At 45.2% G+C, this 22,707-nt stretch overlaps 1 protein-coding gene across 1 annotated transcript; it reads left to right on the plus strand.

The window, feature by feature from the left end:
• The first annotated feature begins 10,347 nt into the window (after positions 1 to 10,347).
• On the plus strand, positions 10,348 to 12,770 carry CRP (C-reactive protein). The gene is made up of 2 exons (XM_026487351.4): positions 10,348 to 10,616; positions 11,218 to 12,770. The coding sequence occupies exons 1-2, from the start codon at positions 10,553 to 10,555 to the stop codon at positions 11,823 to 11,825; spliced, it is 672 nt and encodes a 223-aa protein (XP_026343136.3). The 5' UTR covers positions 10,348 to 10,552; the 3' UTR covers positions 11,826 to 12,770.
• Positions 12,771 to 22,707: the final 9,937 nt, after the last annotated feature.

Below are 22,707 nucleotides of genomic sequence, written 5' to 3' on the forward strand. Positions count from 1 at the left end.
TCCCTGACATAGGTTCATTCTATACCATCAAAGTATAGTTTGGTGGAATTGGTCTGAGGTGACGGCGATCGAAGGTTTTGCTAAAGATTAGGTTCAGGATATTAGGAGGATGAACAGCAAATCTTCCAGGTAATTATTTGTGAATATTGATCCCCCTTTTTCGAAAACTATTTGGAAGCATACAAGTTAAGGAAATATTCTCGGGAAAAAACGTGAGTGCAAATGTTCTCCATTGTCCAATTAGGGCAGATCCATATACCCTGACATTCAGCTAAGCAGAAGAGAGGGTCGACACTTTTTTCTAGTTAAAGAATCCAGTCAGGAGATACGTCTTAATTATAGGAGACCATCCCAACTCCCCAGGGACGTGGGCTGAGCTAATACTGTCCTCAGAATTCAATTACTATTACTTACTACACACAGTTTAGTGGACAGCCTCTGGCCCTAATAATCTTAGCCAGGAAAATTTTTATAGCTGGGATTTGCATTTAGTGAACATTAAAAATTCTCAATAAAGCTTTCTGGAAATGTTTAAATTTAAACAGTTTAGCTCCCTGGTAGATACTTCCATGTAATTTTGGTAGAAAATATATCCCAAGGTAACGGACACATTTCTACTGTATAGAGTGGTCAGACATAATCCAATTAAATGTTGGATGACATCTGCCGAAAAGGGTGATTTTAGTTTGGGTGAGTTGGTTTTACGTAATTCTTTTTCACAGTAAATGGAGAGTAGGAGTAATTGTCCACTGAGGCCGCTTCTCGCTGCTGTTGATAAATCATTAGCACTGGTTTTCCTTTAGAGTAGGGATCATGCGTCCGGTTTGTCCAGACGTGGACTCATAGGGAGATGCTGGAGGTTGCTACCTGACAGGACACTTTGCCTTGGGGACTGCAAGTAGCCACGTTGACAAGAGTCAGGGCCAGGCCTGATCCCAGGGGGAGCGCCCATGGACGCGCAGACCAGGTACCAAAAATTTCCCTGTGCCGAACAGAAGCAGCGGGCCGTTGGTTATGGTGACAAGCCTCGCATGGCCTCCAGCTGGATGAGCGGACGAGGACCCATCTCTGAGGTCTATGCAGGGCCCGGAGGAGGGACTGCAGGCTGCCTTGGAAGTGGGGCTGGGCCTGCTGGAAATGGATTTGGAGTCCCAGGTGACAAAGCAGGTAGGATGCAAAGTCTGTGATTTTTTCCCCCCTGCTTTTCACCACCCCCAGGTCTGATGTGCAAGGGTTGACAAAAATAGCAAATGACTCCAGGTCCTTAAAATGTCAGCAGTAACAGCAGCATAACAAGACAAATACCCAGGCGGTCTGCTGCAGGGCCCACGCTTCTGAACTGCCCCTGGCGCTCGCGTGGCCAGGCGAGGAAGGAGGGGATGGGGCTGTGTGCGTGCTTCCTCGTGGGGGGCCTCTCCAGGGTGCCATGCATCCAGGCCGTTGGCTGCCATTTCTGGGGCGCTGGCCATCTCCCCGGCTTTCATCTCGTGGTTGCATGGGTAGGAGAATGGCTTGCGCATAAAAATTCTGCCCTGCCTCAGTGTCCCCGCAGACACTAGGCAGAGCATGTCCGTGACACCTCTTCTAAGTTCTTCTCTACTGCCGTGTATGCTGGTAGACATAACTTCATATCCTGGGAAGCATTTACCCAGGGCGTGGAAGCATATGAAGAATCCTCGAGGTCAGTGATTCTCAACTTGAGATGCTTATATTGTAATGACCTGGGAGCTTTTAACAGTCCGATTGCCCAGGCCACCCCGTAGGTGGCTAGAGTCGATGGTCTGGTGGTGAGACCCAGGCAGCAGAATTTTTAAGTCTCTTTCAGTGACTGCAATGGGCAGCCAGTCTCTACTAGTGGGGGCTGGGGACCCCCTGTTCAAGGCTGAGTGATAGCTTCAGGAAGACAGCTGTTGTCTCTGACTGATTGTGCGGCTCTTTCTGCCTGATGTGTCCCTTGCTTCCTCTTTCCCTCGCACTGCCGAAGCTTCTGTTTGGACTGAGAGAGCACAGCAAATGCGTGTTCAGACCCCAGAGTCCAGTGTCTAGCTACTCCAGGATTAAATAAAATGAGAGCCCAATGTTTACCATCCAAAACATTTTTATTTATTCACTAGACTGGCACTGTGATAACAAATGTTCTGTTTGTCTTAGAACGTTCTTCTTTTTCCACAATTGCTACTTTGGATCTCTGCAGTTTGGGGTGTTTGTCTCATCTACTGGGGCTTGAAATGAGGAAGAAACCGAAGTGTTGAGGTGTGGGGAAAGGCTGAGATCTTTCAGGATTTTTATTGGAGCGCCGTGACCTGTAGGAGAAAGAGAGCAGAGAGCGTCGGAGCAAACACATCTGAGGCCAGAGTAAGGGTCACAGGGCATGTGGACTTATTGCACCTCCTTCCCTGATGAGGTCCATGGCCACGGTCAGATCCGGTGAGCGGTCACTGTGCTGTCCAGGCAGGTTATGGGAACCCGGAGCCGATTGCGAAAAACTCACAGCAGGGCTTAGAGTCCCTCTTCCTTGTTCTTTCTCTTCTCTTCCACTGCTTGAACCCTCCCTCTCCCTATCTCCATGTCCATCTCGCTCTCTTTCAGTGTTAAGTCTTGTTCAGAATATCCACTTTGGAGATCTTTCTGACAATGTGCTGGGCTCCTTGAAATCCGCACGTGTCCCTCGAATCCATCCATCCTACTGGTACCTGCATTCTTTGGACTCACGTGGGCAGCCCAATGCTAACAAGAAGGTAGTTTGAGCTCAGCGAAAACACCTCTTCCTTCTGTGTTCCCATCTTTTACCTATTATGTATATATTTTCTGTTCAAATTATGCATCTGTCTTTAATTGGGCAAATGGCTAGAATAAGAAAAGCTTTCGAAGTAATCACTTTAAGCCAATCTTATATTTTCAAAATAAGATGCAGAAAGTTTGGGAGAGGGTCATTTGAGAACAAATTTAACTGCACATCATTTTTTAAAAAAGATTTCATTTATTTATTTGAGGGGGGAGGGGAAAATGAAGGGGAGAAGCAGACTCCCCTCTGAGCAGGGAGCTGCACGCGGGGCTCGATCCCAGAACCCTGAGATCCTGACCTGAGCTGAGGGCAGACGCTTAACCGACTGAGCCACCCAGGTGCCCCTTAACTGCACATCATTTAAAAAAAACCCCGAAACTTTTCCAGAAATGTACGAACCATCTGAAACAGTCCCATTACCTTGTATGTTTGGAATACGCTACCCACATAATAGTTGATTCTTCCAATTGATTGAGAAATAACCTTTATTACCGATCTTTCATTGAATATCCATGGGAAAAGTCATGATGAGACCATGGCCAATAAGCTCAAGATTCTTTTCACATGGAATTATAATGTTTTACATGGAAACATATATCCTGCAAAATACAAAATCAGGATGTCAAACTGGTCTTGTTCTCTGTTCCAGGTATAGTGGGAATAAAGCCAAATAGCCACACTCAGACTGGGTTTCCTGTTGATAAAATGAAATAGTGGCTTTTGGGGCTTCAAGGGCTACCGATATCCATACTCTTTTTCCTTGCTTCTTCATTATTATTATTTTTTTTTTTCTGATTTTTCTTTTTCTTTCTTTTTTTTTTTTTTATTAATAATGATTTTTTATTATATTATGTTAGTCACCATACAGTACATCCCCGGTTTTCGATGTAAGGCTCGATGATTCATTAGTTGTGTATAACACCCAGTGCACCATGCAATATGTGCCCTCCTTACTACCCATCACCGGTCTATCCCATTCCCCCACCCCCCTCCCCTCTGTAGCCCTCAGTTTGTTTCTCATAGTCCATAGTCTCTCATGTTTCATTCCCCCTTCTGATTACCCCCCCTTTCTTTATCCCTTTCTTCCCCTACTGATCATTCTAGTTCTTATGTTCCATAGATGAGAGAAATCATATGATAGTTGTCTTTCTCTGCTTGACTTATTTCACTAAGCATTATCTCCTCCAGTGCCGTCCATGTTGTAGCAAATGTTGAGAACTCATTCTTTCTGATTGCTGAGTAATATTCCATTGTATATATGGACCACAACTTCTTAATCCAGTCATCTGTTGAAGGGCATCTCGGCTCCTTCCACTATTTAGCTATTGTGGACATTGCTGCTATGAACATTGGGGTGCATATGGCCCTTCTCTTCACTACGTCTGTATCTTTGGGGTAAACACCCAGTAGTGCAATGGCTGGATCATAGGGTAGCTCAATTTTTAACTTTTTAAGGGACCTCCACACTGTTTTCCAGAGTGGCTGTACCAACTTGCATTCCCACCAACAATGTAGGAGGGATCCCGTTTCTCCACATCCTCTCCAACAATTGTTGTTTCTTGCCTTGTCTATTTTTGCCATTCTAACTGGCGTAAGGTGGTATCTCAGTGTGGTTTTGATTTGAATTTCCTTGATGGCTAATGATTTTGAACATTTTTTCATGTGTCTGTTAGCCATTTGTATGTCTTCATTGGAAAAGTGTCTGTTCATATCTTCTGCCCATTTTTTGATTTGTTTATTTGTTTCTCGTGTATTGAGTTTGAGAAGTTCTTTGTAGATCTTGGATACCAGTCCTTTATCTGTAGTGTCATTTGCAAATATATTCTCCCATTCCGTGGGCTGCCTCTTAGTTTTTCTGACTGTTTCCTTGGCTGTGCAGAAACTTTTAATCTTGATGAAGTCCCATAAATTCATTTTATCTTTTGTTTCTTTTGCCTTTGGGGATGTGTCATGAAAAAGGTTGCTTAGGCTGATGTCGTAGAGGTTGCTGCCTATGTTCTCCTCTAGAATTTTGATGGATTCCTGTCTCACATCGAGGTCTTTCATCCATTTGGAGTTTATTTTTGTGTATGGTGTGAGATAGTGGTCAAGTTTCATTCTTTTGCACGTAGCTGTCCAATTTTCCCAGCACCATTTATTGAAGAGACTGTCTTTTTCCCACCGGATGTTTTTTCCTGCTTTATCAAATATTAGTTGCCCAAAGAGCTGAGGGTCCATTTCTGGGCTCTCTATTCTGTTCCATTGGTCTATGTGTCTGTTTTTGTGCCAGTACCATGCTGTCTTTGTGATCACAGCTTTGTAGTACAGCTCGAAATCCGGCATTGTGATGCCCCCAGCTTTGTTTTTCCTTTTCAACAGTTCCTTGGAGATTCGGGGTCTTTTCTGGTTCCATACAAATTTAAGGACTATTTGTTCCAGTTCTTTGAAAAACGTTCTCGGTATTTTGATCGGGATAGCATTGAAAGTGTAGATTGCTCTGGGTAGCATGGACATTTTAACTATGTTAATTCTTCCGATCCATGAGCATGGAATATCTTTCCATCTTTTTATGTCTTCCTCAATGTCTTTTAAGAGTGATTTATAGTTTCTAGAATAAAGGTCCTTTACGTCTCTGGTTAAGTTAATTCCAAGGTAACGTATGGTTTTTGGTGCTATTGTAAATGGGATGGATTCCCTGATTTCTCTTTCTTCGTTCTCGTTATTCGTGTACAGAAATGCAACTGATTTCTGAGCATTGATTTTGTATCCCGCCACGTTACTGAATTGCTCTATAACTTCTAATAGTTTGGGAGTGGATTCTTTTGGGTTTTCCATATAGAGTATCATGTCGTCTGCGAAGAGAGACATTTTGACTTCTTCTTTGCCGATTTGAATACCTTTGATCCCTTTTTGTTGTCTGATTGCTGTTGCAAGGACTTCTAGTACTATGTTGAATAATAGTGGCGAGAGTGGGCATCCTTGTCGTGTTCCTGATCTTAAGGGAAAGGCTTCCAGCTTTTCCCCATTGAGAATAATATTTGCAGTAGGCTTTTCATAGATGGCTTTTATGAGATTGAGAAATGTACCTTCTATTCCTACACTCTGAAGGGTTTTAATCAGGAAAGGATGCTGTATTTTGTCAAATGCTTTTTCGGCATCGATTGAGAGGATCATATGGTTCTTGAGTCTTTTCTTGTTGATATGATGTATCACGCTGATTGATTTGCGAATATTGAACCACGCTTGCATCCCAGGTATGAATCCCACTTGATCGTGGTGGATAATCCTTTTAATGAACTGTTGGATTCTATTAGCAAGTATCTTGTTGAGGATTTTGGCGTCCATATTCATTAGGGAAATCGGTCTGTAATTCTCCTTTTTGAGGGGGTCTTTGCCTGGTTTGGGGATCAATGTAATATTGGCCTCATAGAATGAGTTTGGTAGCTTTCCTTCTGTTTCTATTTTTTGAAAAAGCTTTAGGAGAATAGGTATTATTTCTTCTTTGAATGTTTGGTAGAATTCCCCAGGAAAACCGTCCGGGCCTGGAGTTTTGTTATTTGGAAGGTTGTTTATCACTGACTCAATTTCTTCATAATTAATTGGCCTGTTTAAGAAATCAATTTCTTCCGGTTTCAATCTTGGTAGTTTATAGGTTTCCAGGAAGGATTCCATCTCTTCCAGATTGCTTAGTTTATTGGCATATAGCTGTTGATAAAAATTTCTAATAATCCTTCCAATTTCAATGGTGTTCGTCGTGACCTCTCCTTTTTCATTCATAATTTTAATAATCTGGGTCCTTTCTCTTTTCTTTTGGATAAGTCTTGCCAGTGGTCTGTCAATTTTATTGATTCTCTCCAAGAACCAGCTTCTAGTCCTGTTGATCTGCTCTACTGTACTTCTGGTTTCTGCTTGATTGATTTCAGCTTTAATTTTGGTCAACTGCTTCCTTGTGCGTGGATTAGGCCTGTCCCTCTGTTGCTGTTCCAGCTTCTTGAGGTGAGAATATAAAAACTGCATTTTAGATTTTTCTATTCTTTTGAGTGAGGCTTGGATGGCTATGTATTTCCCCCTTAGGACTGCCTTTGCAGTATCCCATAGGTTTTGGACTGTTGTATTTTCATTCTCATTGGTCTCCATAAATTGTTTAATTTGATTTTTGATTTCCTGGTTTATCGAGTCATTCCTGAGCAGGATGGTTCTTAGTCTCCAAGTGTTTGAGTTTCTTCCAAATTTTTCCTTGTGGTTGAGTTCCAATTTCAGAGCGTTGTGGTCTGAGAATATGCAGGGGATAATTTCAATCTTTTGGTATCGGCTGAGACCTGTTTTGTGTCCCAGAACATGGTCTATTCTTGAAAATGTTCCATGGGCATTAGAATAGAATGAGTATTCTTTGGTTCTGGGGTGTAGTGTTCTATATATATCTAAGAGGTCCAACTCGTCGAGTATGGCATTCAAAGCCTTTGATTCTTTGCTTAGTTTTTGCCAGGGTGTTCTGTCTATTTCTGAGAGTGGAGTGTTGAGGTCCCCTACTATTAATGTATTTTTATCTATATGTCTCTTTATTCTGGTTAAGAGTTGCCTTGTGTATCTTGCTGCTCCCCTGTTGGGGGCATATATATTTATAATTGTCATATCCACTTGTTGAATACTTCCTTTAAGAATAATATAGTGCCCTTCTGCATCTCTAACTATAGTCTGTAGTTTAAAATCCAATTTATCTGATATGAGAATTGCTACCCCAGCTTTCTTTTGAGGTCCATTTGCGTGAAAGATGGTACTCCATCCCCTTACTCTCAGTCTGAATGCATCTTTGGGTTCGAAATGAGTCTCTTGTAGACAGCAAATGGATGGGTCATTTCTTTTTATCCAATCTGCAACCCTGTGGCGTTTGAAACCAGAATTTAAACCATTAATGTTCAGGCTGAGTACTGAGAGATATGCTTTTAATTCTGCCATGTTGTCAGTAAAGTCTTTGTTTGTATTGGCTGTGACTTTCTGTTTTGTATCACTCTTGGGGCCTTTTTACTTTTATAGAACCCCCCGTAATACCTCCTGTAGGGCTGGTTTCGTGGTTACGAAATTGGCTAGTGACTGTCGATTCTGAAATGTCTTTATTTCTCCATCAATTCTGAATGACAGCCTTGCTGGATAAAGGATCCTTGGCTGCATGTTTTTCTCTGAAAGAGCTTTAAAAATGCTCCCCCAACCCTTTCTCTCATTCCAGGTCTGTGTAGACAGGTCTGATGTAATTCTGATGCCTTTGCCTTGGTACGTGAGAAATTTCTTTGCCCTGGCCGCTTTCAATACTGTATCCTTGGATCTCATATTTGCGAGTTGCACTATGACGTGACGTGGTGTAGGTCTGTCATGGTTGAGCTTGGGAGGGGTCCTCTCTGCCTCTTGGACACGAATTTTTGTTTCCCTTGCTAGATTAGGGAAGTTTTCAGCTACAATTTGTTCAAATATCTCTTCTAGACCTCTGTTTTTCTCCACCCCCTCGGGGATGCCGATGATTCTAACATTGGATCGTTTCGTTGAGTCAGTAATCTCCCGTAGCCAACATTCGTGGGCGTGGATTTTTTTAAGACCATCTTCTATTTTTAATTTTTCCTCTATTAACCCATCCTCCAATTCACTAACCCTTTCCTCCGCTTCCGTGACCCTGGCCGTCAGAGCCTCTAGTTTTGCCTGCATTTGGCTCATAGAATTTTTAATTTCTGTCAAATTCGCTCTCATTTCCGCCCTTAGGGATTGTATATTCTCAGTAATATTTTCCTGAATACTTTTTTCAAGTCTACTCATTATCTTGACCATAGTTACTCTGAATTCCATTTCTGATAATTTGGTTACATCCATATCCGTTACTTCTGTGGCAGAGGCCCCTGACTCACTGTCCTTTCTTTGCTGGGGGGGGCTTCTCCTTCTTGTCATTCTGATGAAGAGAGGTTGCGGGGTTTCCAGAGCCCAAAATTATTGACTGGGTCCCAGGCCGTGCCCCTTGTTTTATAGGGATCTTAGAGATGTGGGCTTCTTTAAAGATTTTATTTATTTACTTATCTGAGAGAGGGAGACAGACAGCAAGAACGAAACAGAAGCAGGGGAGTGGGAGAGGAAGAAGCAGGCTCCCAGCGGAGGAGCCCGATGAGGGACTCCTTTTCGGAACGCTGGGATCACGCCCTAAGCCGGAGACAGGCGCTCAATGACGGCGCCACCCAGGCGCCTCCGGTTGTGGGCTTCTTGATTTCTCAGCCTGCCTTCTGTGTTCTGGGGGAGGGGCCTGCCGCGCCGATACTCAGGCAACCCTGTTTGGGTAGAGTCTCCGTGCCCCTGCGAGGGAGGATGGGGATGGGCACTCTCTGAGCCGGTATTTCCAGGCTTTTGTTCTCTGGCGGCTTTCCCTGGCGGTTTGCTGTGCCTCTTCTGAGGGTCAGAGCAGCAGAGGCTGCATTGTCGCAGAACAGAGGGATTGCGGCCCGTTCTCCACTGATGTTCTGGCCACTTTAACTCTGTTACTGTTGGTGCTGCTCAACCCTGCGGCGTCCCGGGATATGCGCACCAACTCGGCGACCCTGCCCTCACTTCCAGGGCCGGCGCGTCTCTGTCCTTTGTGTTTCTAATGCCGCCAGCCACCGGCCGCCCCGTCTCTGTCCTTTGTGTTTCTAATGCCGCCAGCCACCGGCCGCCCCGCGCACTCCCGGGTCTCCCGGTCTCAGTCTATGCCCGGTGAGCACACCTCGATTCCGGAGTTTCGTGAGAAGCCTGGTGGCGCGCGCACCCGGTTCAGGGTCTCAGTCTGCTGTTTCGCGGGTGCCGACCGCGAGTCCGCCCGCTCCCCCGTGCAGGTGGCCCGCCAGCCGCCAGCCGCCCCGCGCGCACTCCGGGAGTTCCCGGTCTCAGTCTGGATCCCGTGAGCACACCGGGATTCCGGTGTTCCGGGAGATGCCTGGTGGCGCGCGCGTTCACGGCTCACCGGTCTCAGTCCGCTCTCTCGCGGGTACCCTCTGTGTGTCTTCTCGCTCCCCCGTGCAGGTCCCTTGCTTCTTCATTAAATGCACACACACACACACACACACACACTTCATTTAAGAAGTCATGTAACCACCTTACAGAAATGTTGCTAATGAGGGAAAAGCCCCCCATAATTTCATTACTATGATAAGAACACGTATTGTTGGGGGGTATTCCTTATAGATTTTTTTTTCAAGCAAGTTACTTCTTTAAAAAAATAGTGTATACACAAATTTATCTTATTTTTTCTGTTACAGTCTCATAAGCATTTTTACAGGTTGTAGCATAAAATTCACAGCCTGCATTGTGAATGGCCATCCATTCTATGGAGTGGTTGTAGACACATACGATTTACTTCACGATGCCCCGATTTTCTAATTTCGTTCTCCTAAGTAATGTCGCGGTTGTCCCTGTGAGTCAAGCCTCCTCTGATATTTTAGAGCATTTCCCGAGCCTGGATTTCCAGGACGTGACTGCTGTAATTGGCCAAGCACCGCCCCGCAAGGCTGCTGGGGCACCCGCAGGCACCACGGCGTCTCTAATAAATAACCCGCATTGATCTCTCATTTTGTGATTTATCTTGGTTTATTTGCTCTTCGAGCTTTGATTCATGGCTCCAAGGGGCGATTTTGGAAAATCATTTACCCGTCAGCCGTGGCACGCTGACTGTAGCCCATAAAAGGTCGAGGTGGAACAGACCTGAGATGCGGATCTCACCTGCTGATCCCCTTTCCAGGACGATAACCCGGACTCTGCACACAGTGACCGCAGGGAGGAAACATGGACAAGCTGTTGCTGTGTCTGCTGGTCGTCGTTACCCTCCCTGGTGCTTTTTCGCAAGGAAGTAGGTGCTTGCTTCCGATGGCCTCTGAGTCCTTGTCTCTGGGCTAGCCTGGGCAAAGCCACAGGGATGATGTCCGGCGAGGGGGAGGGGTACTGGTCTGGGGCAGAGGGCCATCTGGTTTCTAAATCCGTTCTATCCATACATAGAGAACACATCTTCGTGGCCTGACAAGCTGTTACAAAAGAGACCACTGGCCCCAGTGGCATCACTTGGGTTAAGCCCCACATCAGCAAACCAAGACTTAACAGCTAACCTGACTGCAGTGCCAGCCACCCCCCCACCCCCCGAGTGTAACCTTTAACCAGTCAATCTGGAATCACCGGCTCATCAGTAGTGAGGTCGTCAGCCTGAGAGCAACCCTTCCTTCCCCCATAGGAAGGTGACTGCCTGAAATAATCTACTCTTTGCTAGAAACGTTTTCTTCCCGAACCTTCTACGACGCAGCTCCTCAGAGCTGCTTCCTATCTGCTAGATGGGGGGCTGCCTGATTCATGAATCAGTGACTAAAGCCAACTAGGTCTTTAAATGCACTCATCTGAATTTTGTTTTTTTAACGTAACTCAACGGCTGACACTTTCTCTCTCTGTTTTCTATCCTGCAGACACGTACGGAAAGGCCTTTGTGTTCCCCACAGAATCAGATACTTCCTATGTAACCCTGTTTGCTCCGGCGCAGAAGCCGCTGAAGGCTTTCACCGTGTGCCTGCAAGCCTATACCGACTTGACCCGCCCGTACAGCCTCTTCTCTTATGCCACCAGGACGCAGTACAACGAGATCCTCCTCTTCAAGGAAAGGCCTGGCTTATACAGCGTCTCCGTGGGTGGGTCCGACGCCTACATCAAGGCTCCTGAGACTTTTTTTGCACCAAAGCACTTCTGTGTTACCTGGGAGTCCAGAACAGGGATTACAGAGCTCTGGGTGGATGGGAAGGCCATGGTGAGGACGAGTCTGAAGAAGGGGTACACTGTGGGGGCAGGAGCAAGCATCATCCTAGGGCAGGAGCAGGATTCGTTTGGTGGGGGCTTTGATAAGAACCAGTCCTTGGTGGGAGACGTTGGAGACGTGAACATGTGGGACTACGTGCTGTCACCAGATGAGATCAGCACCGTCTACAACGGCGGGGTCTTCAGCCCTAACTTCCTGAACTGGCAGGACCTCAAGTATGAAATACGAGGGGAAGTGTTCCTCAAGAACCAGCTGTGGCCCTGAGGCCCTTTTGTCTGTGCTGAGGTTGCCTCCTTGCCTCCCTCTCGTTGCCCTGTCTCGGGCTCTGAGGTGTTGCTGTCCTACACATATGGCTCTGGGGCCCTGGGGGACCATAGTCCCCTCTGCCTTCTCTTCCCGGTTTTCCTCAGCTCAAGGGACAGCGCAGGGCAGAGGGGCTTTTTGGAGAATTACCAGGCCACACCCAAGGCCAATCAAGTCTGATTTTGGGGAGCGGGATCTAAGCACCAAAGGGATTCCAGTGTTCGGTCAAGATGGGGAGCACGCGTTTTCAGCACGCTCAGGAGCAAGCGGGCCAACTTCTCTTTTCCCCCTGGAAGCCTGCCTGTGTTCACCTGCAGCCCTGCTAACATCTGCATTTCCCTCTCAAGGCAAACCCACCCCTTTGACTGAGCTTTAATGAATTGTCTGCGTAATCCAGGAGGAGAGTCTTTCCAGCATTCTGACCCACCATCCATTAGGATGTGGTCATTATAAGTTAGAACGATCTGTAACTCTTTAAAAATCTAAAAAGAAATGTTTCGTTGTTGTTTCTGTTTCATGTGTTCTACTTTTTCCTCAGGACCGCCAGTTCTCATTGTGTGACATTTCCATTACTTCTCTTTTACCATCACGTAGAGCGCTCTTACCTGTGGGCCTCGCCCTGACAACGTAGCTTTCACTTTTCTAAGTCTCTCCTCCACACCACTGATTCGTTTTTCTGTTTGGCATATTGGGATCCTTCCTATTTCTAATGCCACCGAAAATCCCACAGCGCGTTTTGAGGCTGTCTGGAATTCCTTCTTGGATTTAATCTGTTCTTCCAAGCTCAGTTTTCCTCAAGTCCCTGTTTCCTTCAGTTTGCCTGAGAGCGTCATGCTGTTGCTGCGTCAGATTTTCTACACATTCCATCATTAATCTTTTTGAAATAAATCTTTTACGTGCCTTAAATACTGTTCTTTCACGTCTGAGTACTTTCCGTCATCCTGCTGCTCAAGGCTGGTGTGGGGGTGAGTTCTCGAGCCCCTGCCCGCTGACCTGGTCACAGTTAGACCCTGACAATCTGTCGGCCTCCTGGGGACTCCTTTGCACAGGAGGAGCTCCCAGTCATGCGGCGCCCTCCCCGACAGCCTGCAGCTCCCCGTCAAAGTGACCACCATCTCTACCAGTTTCCACCAACCGTCCCAGACTTCAGAGGTGTGCTTACTGAGTCATCTGTGTCTTCATTTCTCTATCCGTGGAGTAAGGAATGCTGGAGAGGACAGCGTAGCAGCGATCAAGCAAGACCAGGTCTTGGGTTCTTTTGGAGAGGGTCCTAGGCAGGGGAAGCTTCCGTCTGCCTCTGACGGGCTCCTCCTTTTGGGAAGAGGAGGGGCTTGTGCTGGTGTCTCTCCCCAGTCTGACATACACTGGTCCACAGTTCAGGGTCAAATGTCATATGCAAGGGACAGCTCTCCCTGGGGCTCCGGGACCCTTCCCTCTCCACTAGGTGGGAAGTAAATAGAGGCTCTTCTTGCTGAGCTGTCTTGAAGCTTAGATCTGGGGGAGGGGGCTTTCAGGAAGGTCTTTCTTACTTTGGATCCCAGCGGCATTCTCGGCCCACCGAAAGACAAGGCTGGTGCTGTGATCCTTATTTGAGTGCTATCTCTATTTCTCAGTTCCTTTAGAATGCTCAGGAGAGGAGAGGACGTTGTCCCCTCAGAGCTCTAAATGCCACAAGGAGAGAAGGGTGCTCCTTTGTTGAGAGGCCTGTATTTTTCCACGTATAGCAGCAGGAAGGGGGGCTGGCAGGACTCCGGGCCTGTTAGAGCAGTAACAGAATGGTGGGTGACCCGTCACAGGGGATGGGCCTTACACCTGGAGCCAGCACAGGCTTACCCAAGAGTTCCAACTCTGGAAATTCAGATGTTCCTCAAGGGCTGGGGCAAGTTCACCTCCAAGCAAACGTAGTCCAGTGCCTGGAATCCTTGGCCTTTGTACTGTGGGTGCCAAGCACTGACAGGCTGAACTAGGTCCTGTTCCTCTCAATATGCTTTACTCATGTTCAGGGTCAAAGAGGGACTATTGAAGGTCTAATCTATACAATTCTATGACCCATTACAGTTTCTTAAAGCCCCCACCCCTTTCACCCAGAGTTTAAGACAACAGACCACCTGAGCTCAGATGCTGGTTCCATCTTTTAGTGGCACGTGACCTTGGGCAAGTTATTTAAAATGGTGTATTCTACAGATTTCCTCATCTTTAAAATGGAAATAATGAGCCTGGGTGGCTCAGTTGGTTAAGCATCCGACCCTTGATTTCAGCTTAGGCTATGATCTTAGGGTGGTGAGATCAAGCCCCATGTTGGGCTCTGTGGTCAGCAGGGAGTCTGCTTGAGATTCTCTTTCTCTCTCTTCCTTTGTCCCCCCCCAATAAATAAATAAATAAATAAATAAATAAATAAATAAATAAAATATAAGAAAAATAAGATAGGGATTATATAGGGACTCCTTTACTGGCCCACAGCTAGTACTCAAGGCATGTTATCTATGATTTGTTAATAGTACTGTTAGCTTGATCACGATTGTGGATTTCAAAGACCCAGACTCTGGATCAGAGACCCAGTGGGTTGAAGGGATCCAGCAATGAATAGATACAGAGGAAGGGGGCCTCCAGCCCTGAGGATGATGTGTCAGCTTGCCATGGAGTAAAAAATCATGGACATGATTACAGACTTACGGGGATAAGGGGGCACATTTGGAAGGTCTGTCTCTGGGACGCTGTGGTTTCGGGAGACAGGTTCACTCAGAGGCAGAGTGAAGAAACAGGGAGAGGGGAAGAGGCTTCCGAATTTGGCAGAAAACTCTCACTCAGATTTTTAGGAGGACATCGCAAACTTAGAGAGGAGGAAATCAACCTACAAAGACAGGCTCTATGCTACAGTGAACCACCAGGAAATGGGAAAGACGTGGGTGTTCTGTGACCCATCTGTGTGAGGCCACAAGACAGAAGGCCAGGGTCAGTGGGCCGCTGGCCTCGAAGGGCAGAAGGGGCCATGTTACAAGGAGCAGCACAACCTCAAACTTCTGGGGCAAAGAGGTGGGAAGGCTGCTGTCTCTGTCACTGAATAGCCTGTCACTTTGGGTCTGAAAACTCTAATCTGAGGACAGGTGGTGGCTGGGGCGGCACTGGGTCGGAGGACACGGGGGTCACGCTGGACCCTAGAGCAAAGGCGCTAACTACGGAGTCACTGACCCTTTGCTGGGAAGCGAGGCTCAAACAGGAAGCATCTCCACACAGGCTTCCCTGTTGCCATTAAGCAGAGAGAAGGACCCTCCAAATGTAAATGAGAGCCACCCCGCCTGCTGAACAGCCTGCACAGGGTTTCCGAGCCGCTAGAATACACTGGAACACGCTCCCTGGCCCTCAGGCCCTGTGTTTTCTGACTTGTGCCCCCTCTGTCCTGTCTCCCTCCTGCCATTTTGCCTGTTCATTTCCCCCACAAACAGGTGCCAAATGCCTGTGGTGTGGCAGGCACTCGCTTCAGATGCATGGATAAGCAGGAAAGCCACAGAAGCAAGAGCCACAGAACCACACGTGCACACACATACGCATGTGCACACACACACACTCACACGCACACACACGCACGGTCTCAGACAGCTGGGACCTAGATTACTGCAAGTTTACACACGTGTGATGTGTTTCAACAAAGAGCTGCCTGTGCTCTTTCTCCAGATCTTCACATGGCACGTTCCCTATATTTGTTTTCCTGTCTGTTCTTACTTTCTAAGCAGATATCACTACCTGAAAAAAGTTGGGGGTGCGGGTTTTGTTATTGTTTCCTCTCCCACTAGACTGCAAATTCCGAGAGCAGTGACATTATTGCCTATAGTATTCCCAGTTTCTAGGATGGCTCATAGTATGTTCTCAATAAATATTTGATGAATTAATTAATTCTCGAGAAGGCAGAAGCAGGGAAGACATGGTTCGGATGCAGCTGAGGATGGAGAGATGCATAAAGAGTGGGATGTTGTGAGCCCATAATTTTGCTCACGGGTTGGTCTGCTGTAAGTGTGTGAGAGTAAGCTTGCTCCTTGCGGAAGGGAGGGAGTGGCCAGAGTCCACACTGGGTTCTGCAGGATGCTTCTGGGAATAAAGCAATTAGGGAAATGGAAATTAAAAAAATATTAAGAAGGGATGCCTGGGTGGCTCAGTCGATTAAGCATCTGCCTTTGGCTCGGGTCCTAGGATCAAGTCCCACATTGGACTCTTTGCTCAGCAAAGAGTCTGCTTCTCCCTCTGCCTCTGCTGCTCCCCCTGGTTGTGCTCTCTCTCTGTGACAAATAAATAAATAAAATCTTAAAAAAATATTAAGAATAAATGTTGGAGTAGGCAGTTAGTTAAGTTCTAACGGGAGACCGGGAGGTCTGCAACAAGAAGTCCTGGCCAGCTATGGGAAGGTCAGAGGCCCTCCACAAGAAGCCAGATCAAACCAGATAGGCCCAAGATGGCGGATGCCATGACAGGAAACCCCTGACCAAACAAGGAAGAAAAAGCTCAAAACCCTGCTTCCTGCCCCAAGTAATAAATACTCTGTCCCCTAGTTAACAACTATCAATACAAGATAGAAACCCAACCCCCGGGGCATGCATATCTCTCTTCTCTCTTCTCTTCTCTCTCTCTCTCTCTCTCTCTCTCTCTCTCTCTCTCTCTCGGCTGCTCTCCTATCTTGAGAGTGTACTTTTACCTTTAATAAACTTGCCTGCTTGTGTAACTTGTCCACTGTGCTGCGTGTCTGTCCTTGAATTCATTCTCGTGACAAGACTGAGAACCTTCTGCGACTCCTTGGGGTCTGGCTGGGTCGAGGTCCCAGGGCCTGGGGTTTCCCCGGTTTCCCCGGCAACATGAGTAGGGCAGATAAGGGGATGAAGAGAACACTGTCTTGATGCACTGGGAGTAATGCATGGAATTGTTGAATCATCACATCATACACTTAAAACTAGTAACACTCTATTTTAACGATACTTCAATAAAAATAAAGAAAAAAATTTTTAAAGAAAAAGTGGGGTAGACAATAGGGGGATCAGGTAGCTTCAGGAGAAATCTGCCTGTTGCTGCTTTGCCAATTGCAGACCATTACACATCCCTCAATTTTTCAGAGACACAAGTATTTCAAATGGTAATCACCACAACAAGAGGCAGGACACAGGTTGCTGAATTTCCCCCGGGACATTGCAGCATGATGAACTTCTTCATGAGAGGGTGATTTCTTTTAAGTGTGTGTGTGTGTGTGTGTGTGTGTGTGTGTGTGTGACATGTGCTTACTCATTGATGCTGAAATTTGGCTAGAGTCTCTTTTGTTTTTAGATCAAAGTATAATGAAGGGGAACAGAATATGGCACCTCAAAGCACGCCTCTTTGGCATATTGACTATTTTGAGCTGGTTATTTTTAAGGAACAGCAAACATAGGAGGCACTCTGAAAACAGAGTAGAAGCAACCCTATTGTAAGAGACATTTGCCTTTATGAGGGGAATCTCCATTCGTAAGGGTGTCTCCCTCTCTGTACCAGGAAGATGGGGATGACTCAGTCTCTTGACTCTCTTATCAGTGGAGAAGGTCAGGAGGATATAAATCTGCATAACAACTTCATTCTTGTTCATTGTGCTTTTCCTGGTGACTCCCCACCCCCAAAGCCTTCCTTTGTCTTTCGGTGGACTAGGTATTTAATTTGTTGGCTTGGGCCATTTTGGAGAGTTTCTCTGTTTTCCTGGTTGTCTCCCACACAGACAGGAAGAACACGTTATTAAGTTTCTGTTTGTTTTTCTCCTATTAATCTGTCTTTTATTACGGGGGGTCTCAGCCAAGAACCTAGAAGGGTAGAGGGAAAATTATTTTGCCTCCCCTACAATAATATACATATAAAAATGCACAAATCACAAGTGTGTAGCTCGGTAAAATTTCCCAAGGTGGAAGATTCCCACGCCAGTACGGACTCGTAGGTTAGTTTGGCTCCTTTCTATCGTATAGCACCTTCACCTGAATGAGAATGGTCATTGTCAGCGTCCACTTCTGGTTCCTAAGCTCAAAGGGAATGTTTTCAATAATTTGTGGTGAAGTATGATGTTTGCCCCATGCTTTTTTTTTTTTTTTTTAAAGTATCCTTGTGTCTTCTTATGGCAAAAGAGAAAGTTCAGCCTTGCAAACAGGCCTTTGTAAGGATCACAGTCTTGGGCCTGTTCTGCTAACATTTTCCTGTGCAAGCTCGCATTCCTTTGGCACTGTCAGCTACTTTGACAGGCAATATGTAATGTGATGGAAGGATAAGACCCTTTGCCCTGGCTTATTCTTCTGTTGGTGAGTTTGAGAGTGGGAATGGGGTAGAACTCAGAGTAAAGAGCTTCTAGTATTGTAAGATGGTCTCATTTTCTGTTCATTCCACCCACCAGGTGACCCTGTCCTTTTGCCCCCTGCCCACCTAGCCCAAGTACTTCTGCTTTCCAGAGGCCCTCTCTTACATCGGATTTTTCCTCAGGTGAGACTAGGGGAGGAGGGTGTGGAAGGGAAAGCTCGGTAATTGGCCTGACTGTGCGCGCTTCCTGTCATCAGCTCTCTGCCTCCTGTGGAAGCACCTCGGTTTACCCGGTGCGACACCACAGTTTATGGCTGGAGCTGGCACCTGGAGGGCCAGTCGTCCTCTCGGACAATGTGGGGAAGAGGATAGAAGGTGCAAGTGGACGACTGCTTCCTGAAACTCCCCCAGATGTGCGGCCTGGCTCCCTTTTGCTGGAACCTTCTTCTTTCCTTTCCCACTGGGGCTCAGTCACCTTATCTTCCGAAGCACTTCTCCCACTTGTCCTGGAATCCAGAGGTCTCCCTCTCATTCTGGTGGCTTCCCCAGAGTTTGGTTCAAAAGAGGGAGCCACGAGTCCACGCTGGTTTGTCATATTCTACAGAACTGTCAATCTCTTGAGGGAGAAACTTAATAGGAGAGTCCTAAGATCCATACGAAGGAAAGAGGATTGTTATTGAAGGACAAGACATGAATAAATTGAAGAGATGTGTCATATTTCTGGACGGGGAGACTTCATATGATAAAAATCTCAGTCATTCCAAGGATGTCAATCATTCCTAAAGTAATATAGAAATTTAATTTAATTTGAATAAAATTTCCAGCTTATTTTAATCAAAGAAAATAAATCCGAAATTGACCTTGAAGAATAAATGTGTGTTAAATGGCAAGAAATTTTTTGAAAAAGAAAAAAAAAAATAGTGAGGGGAACTTGTTTTTTTTTTTTTTTTTAAATAGAGAGCAGAGCTTCCTATCTCTAAAGCCACTAGAATCAAATCAATATGGCATTTGGATAGGAATTGACAACAGACCAATGGAACACAAATAAGAACTCAGAGACAGATCGAGGTATATATGGAGCATATACACAGTGCATTTTAGGGGAGGAAAGGTAATTTAGGCAATAATTAATGTTGGAACTGCTGTCTATCTGTTTGAACTAGAATAAAGTTAAATCTTAACTTTGTATAATATACAAAACTAAAAATTTGAAGGGCTAAATCTTATATATAGAACAAGAAAACACCAAAACATATTAAAAATTTTAGGAAAATACATGTAAAGTCTCCAGGTCATGGAGACTTTTCTGAGCAATGCAGGAAACCCATGGCTACTATAAAGCCCTACTAAGGCCAAAGTCAATATAAACACAAGAAATACCAAATGGCAAACTGGGAGAATATTCTCTCTCCTCTCTTCTCTGTGTGTGTGTGTGTGTGTGTGTGTGTGTGTGTATCAAAGGGGTAATATCTTTAATATACTAAAACGACTTACAAATAAATAAGAAAATTAAATGTCCAGTGGTTACATGTGACAGGACAGTCACAGGACATATATTGCAGATGGCTAGAAAAGATCCGAAATGACACTCAATCTTACTTGTAATCCAAGAAATGCAATTTAAAGACAACAAATTATTGAACATTACATCTGAAACTAATGATGTACTATATGTTGGCTAATTGAATTTAAATTAAAAAGATAAAAATAAAACAACAACAACGAAAAATCAAGACAACAATAGTACACTACTTTTTAAATGTTACTAGATTGGCAAAAAAAGTTGTTGATATCCAGTCATCACTAAGTTCTGGGGAAATAGGCAGTTTTGTGTAGTCGTGCTGGGAGTGTAAATATTTACAGAAGCTTTTTGGAATTTAACTTGACAGTGCCTATTACAACTTTGAGACGCTCATATTCTTGGACCCAGTAATTCTGCTCGTAGAAACCGATCTTGCGTCAGGAAGATGAAAGTTCATGAGGAGGTATGTAAAAAGATACTCATTATGGAGCACTCACAACAAACATTTGGAAAAACACAGGTGTTCATCAATAGGGATTGTTGACAATGGTTGAATAGATTATGCTACAGTCATGCTACGGAATTCTCTGCAGCTCCTAGGAGACAGCGAGACCGATGTACCACTCAGGATAAACATTCAGGGAGAAAAGACCGTTGCAGACCCGCTTTGTAGCGTAATTCCATTCTGCGACACAAAACCATGTTTATGTCTGTGTGCATACAGATAGTAGGTAGGTAGGTAGATAGATAGATAGATAGATAAAAGGTCAATCTGTATAAAGGCAAGATAAGTTGGGACAGACTTCATGTTACAATAAATAGGCGGAAGTGGGAATTCTATGACTTTATTTTACAATATTTGAAGTGATAGGGTTGCGTCAGTCAGGGTTCCATGTAGGAAAGAGGAACCATTCTAAATATCTTAAGTGGGGAAGGATTTAACACCGGCAACTAAGTGTTCACAGAGTCAGTGGGAGAACTGAAAGAGTAGCCTCTTGGATAACCTCTGAGGATGGAAATGACTCCTGGGATGACTGAGAAGCGATGCACGGGGTCTCCATTGAGGCCTCTGCTGGGACCCCAAGCTCAAGAACGCAATCCCCCCTCACACCTGTTAGAGGGGCTATCCTAAAAAAGTGAGACATAACCAGTGTTGGCCAGGATGTGGGGAGGAGGCGACCCTCACGCTCTGTTGGTGAGAGTGTACGCCGGTGCTGTTACTGTGGAAAACAGCAGGGAGGTTCCTCGAAAAATTAAAAATAGGGCCCTCATATGATCCAGCAATCCCACTTCTGGGCATATTTCCAGAAGAAATGAATTACTACATTGGAGAGATATCTGCATCTCCATATTTATGGCAGCACGGAGGTGACTATCTGCACTTGTCAAGACATGGAGAAAACCTAAGTGCCCACTGATGGACGAATGGACAAAGGAAATGTGGGATGCATGCATAATGGGATGTTATTCAACAACAAGAAAGAAGGAACTGTTGCCATTTGCAACAACATGGATGGAGTTGAGGGCATTATGTTCAGTGAGATAGACCAGAGAAAGGTAGACATTGTATAACCTTACTTAGGTGGAATCTAAAGGTGGTTGTCAGAGGCAAGAAGTTGGGGGAAATGGGTGAAAGTGGTCAAAAGGTATAAACTTTCAGTGATAAGATAGTTAAGTTCTAGGCATGTCAGTTACAGCATGGTAACTATAGTTAACTGTATTTTATTTTTGAAAAACGGTAAGAGAGTAGGTTTTCAAAGTTCTGATCTCAAGAACAAAACTTGTAACTATGTGAGTTGATGAATGTTAACTCAGCATTTTGTGGAATTGTTTCTCAATATATACGTAAGTCAAGTCATTATGCTGTTTACCTTAAGCTAATACAAAGTTATAGGTCAATTACATCTCCTTAAAATTGGAAAGCAAATTAAAAAATGAACAAAACCAACCCAAATCCCCACAATCCCATAGTTACTATCCCAGGATCAGAGAGCTAAATAATAATAATAATAATAATAACAACAACAACAACAGTGGCAGCCTTTTCTCCCTTCCCCAGCACCGGGAGTACTGCAGAAGGGGCACTAGGAACACTGCCCCTAAGAAATCTCTTATTTCTGTGATTTTGTTAGCCAGCAACATCTATCTGAAAAGGGAGGCGGGAGGCCTCCATGTCAGTTCCACCTTCCAAAATGCATGTAAGTTCATGAATCGTCAGAATCTGATTCACATCGACAATCTAAGCTGCAGGGGAGCCAAGGACACGTGGAGTGTCGCTTCTCATCATTCCAACAGAGAACGTGGATGGAGATTGAGTGGAACAATCCACAGGATCCGCCACGGGGATTATGCACAAAGTTGACTTTGTCGTATCTTCTAGTGCTTCGATATGGGTGTACGCTCATAACGCATTCGCGAGAAAGAATAGACATCGATATCCACTTTTCTCTCTTTTTTTAAAGAAGATTTATTTATTTAAGAGAGACAGAGAGGGAAAGAGCAGGGCAGAGGGAGAGGGAAACAAGCAGACTCTCTGCTGAGCAGGGAGCCCAAAGCGGGGTTTGATGCCAGGACCCTGAGATGGTGACCCGAGCCAAAATCAAGAGTCAGACGCTTAACCAGCTGAGTCACCCAGGCGCGTCTCCCATTTTTTAAATAAGGAAAACACACACATACACAGATATATGTGCACGGGCTTAGAAAAATATAAAGGATTCAAACAAAAATGATAGAAGTGCTTTTTGTTTCAAACTAGGGATTCAAACAAAGATGATAAAAGTGGAAAGGATTACAGGCAGTTTGAAAAAATCATTGGCATTTTCTGGGGCGCCTGGATGGCTCAGTTGGTTGGGTGTCTGACACTTGGTTTTGGCTCAGGTGGTGATCTCAGGGCTGCGGGATCGAGCCTGCATCTGGCTCCATGCTCAGTGGGGCATCTACCCGAGATTCTCTCTCTCTGCCCTTCTCCCCCATCTCTTATAAATAAATAAATTTTTTGAAAAAATAATCATTGGCATTTTCTATAATAAATAC

Source organism: Ursus arctos, unplaced genomic scaffold (genome assembly GCF_023065955.2).
Source record: "Ursus arctos isolate Adak ecotype North America unplaced genomic scaffold, UrsArc2.0 scaffold_2, whole genome shotgun sequence".
Classification (NCBI taxonomy): domain Eukaryota; kingdom Metazoa; phylum Chordata; class Mammalia; order Carnivora; family Ursidae; genus Ursus; species Ursus arctos.

Bases quoted from the DNA above. Each gene is read 5' to 3' on its own strand.
- CRP (XM_026487351.4), top strand. From the start codon at position 10,553: ATGGACAAGCTGTTGCTGTGTCTGCTGGTCGTCGTTACCCTCCCTGGT. The intron at 10,617-11,217 runs GTAGGTGCTTGC...TCTATCCTGCAG, and splicing joins TGGTGCTTTTTCGCAAGGAA to ACACGTACGGAAAGGCCTTT.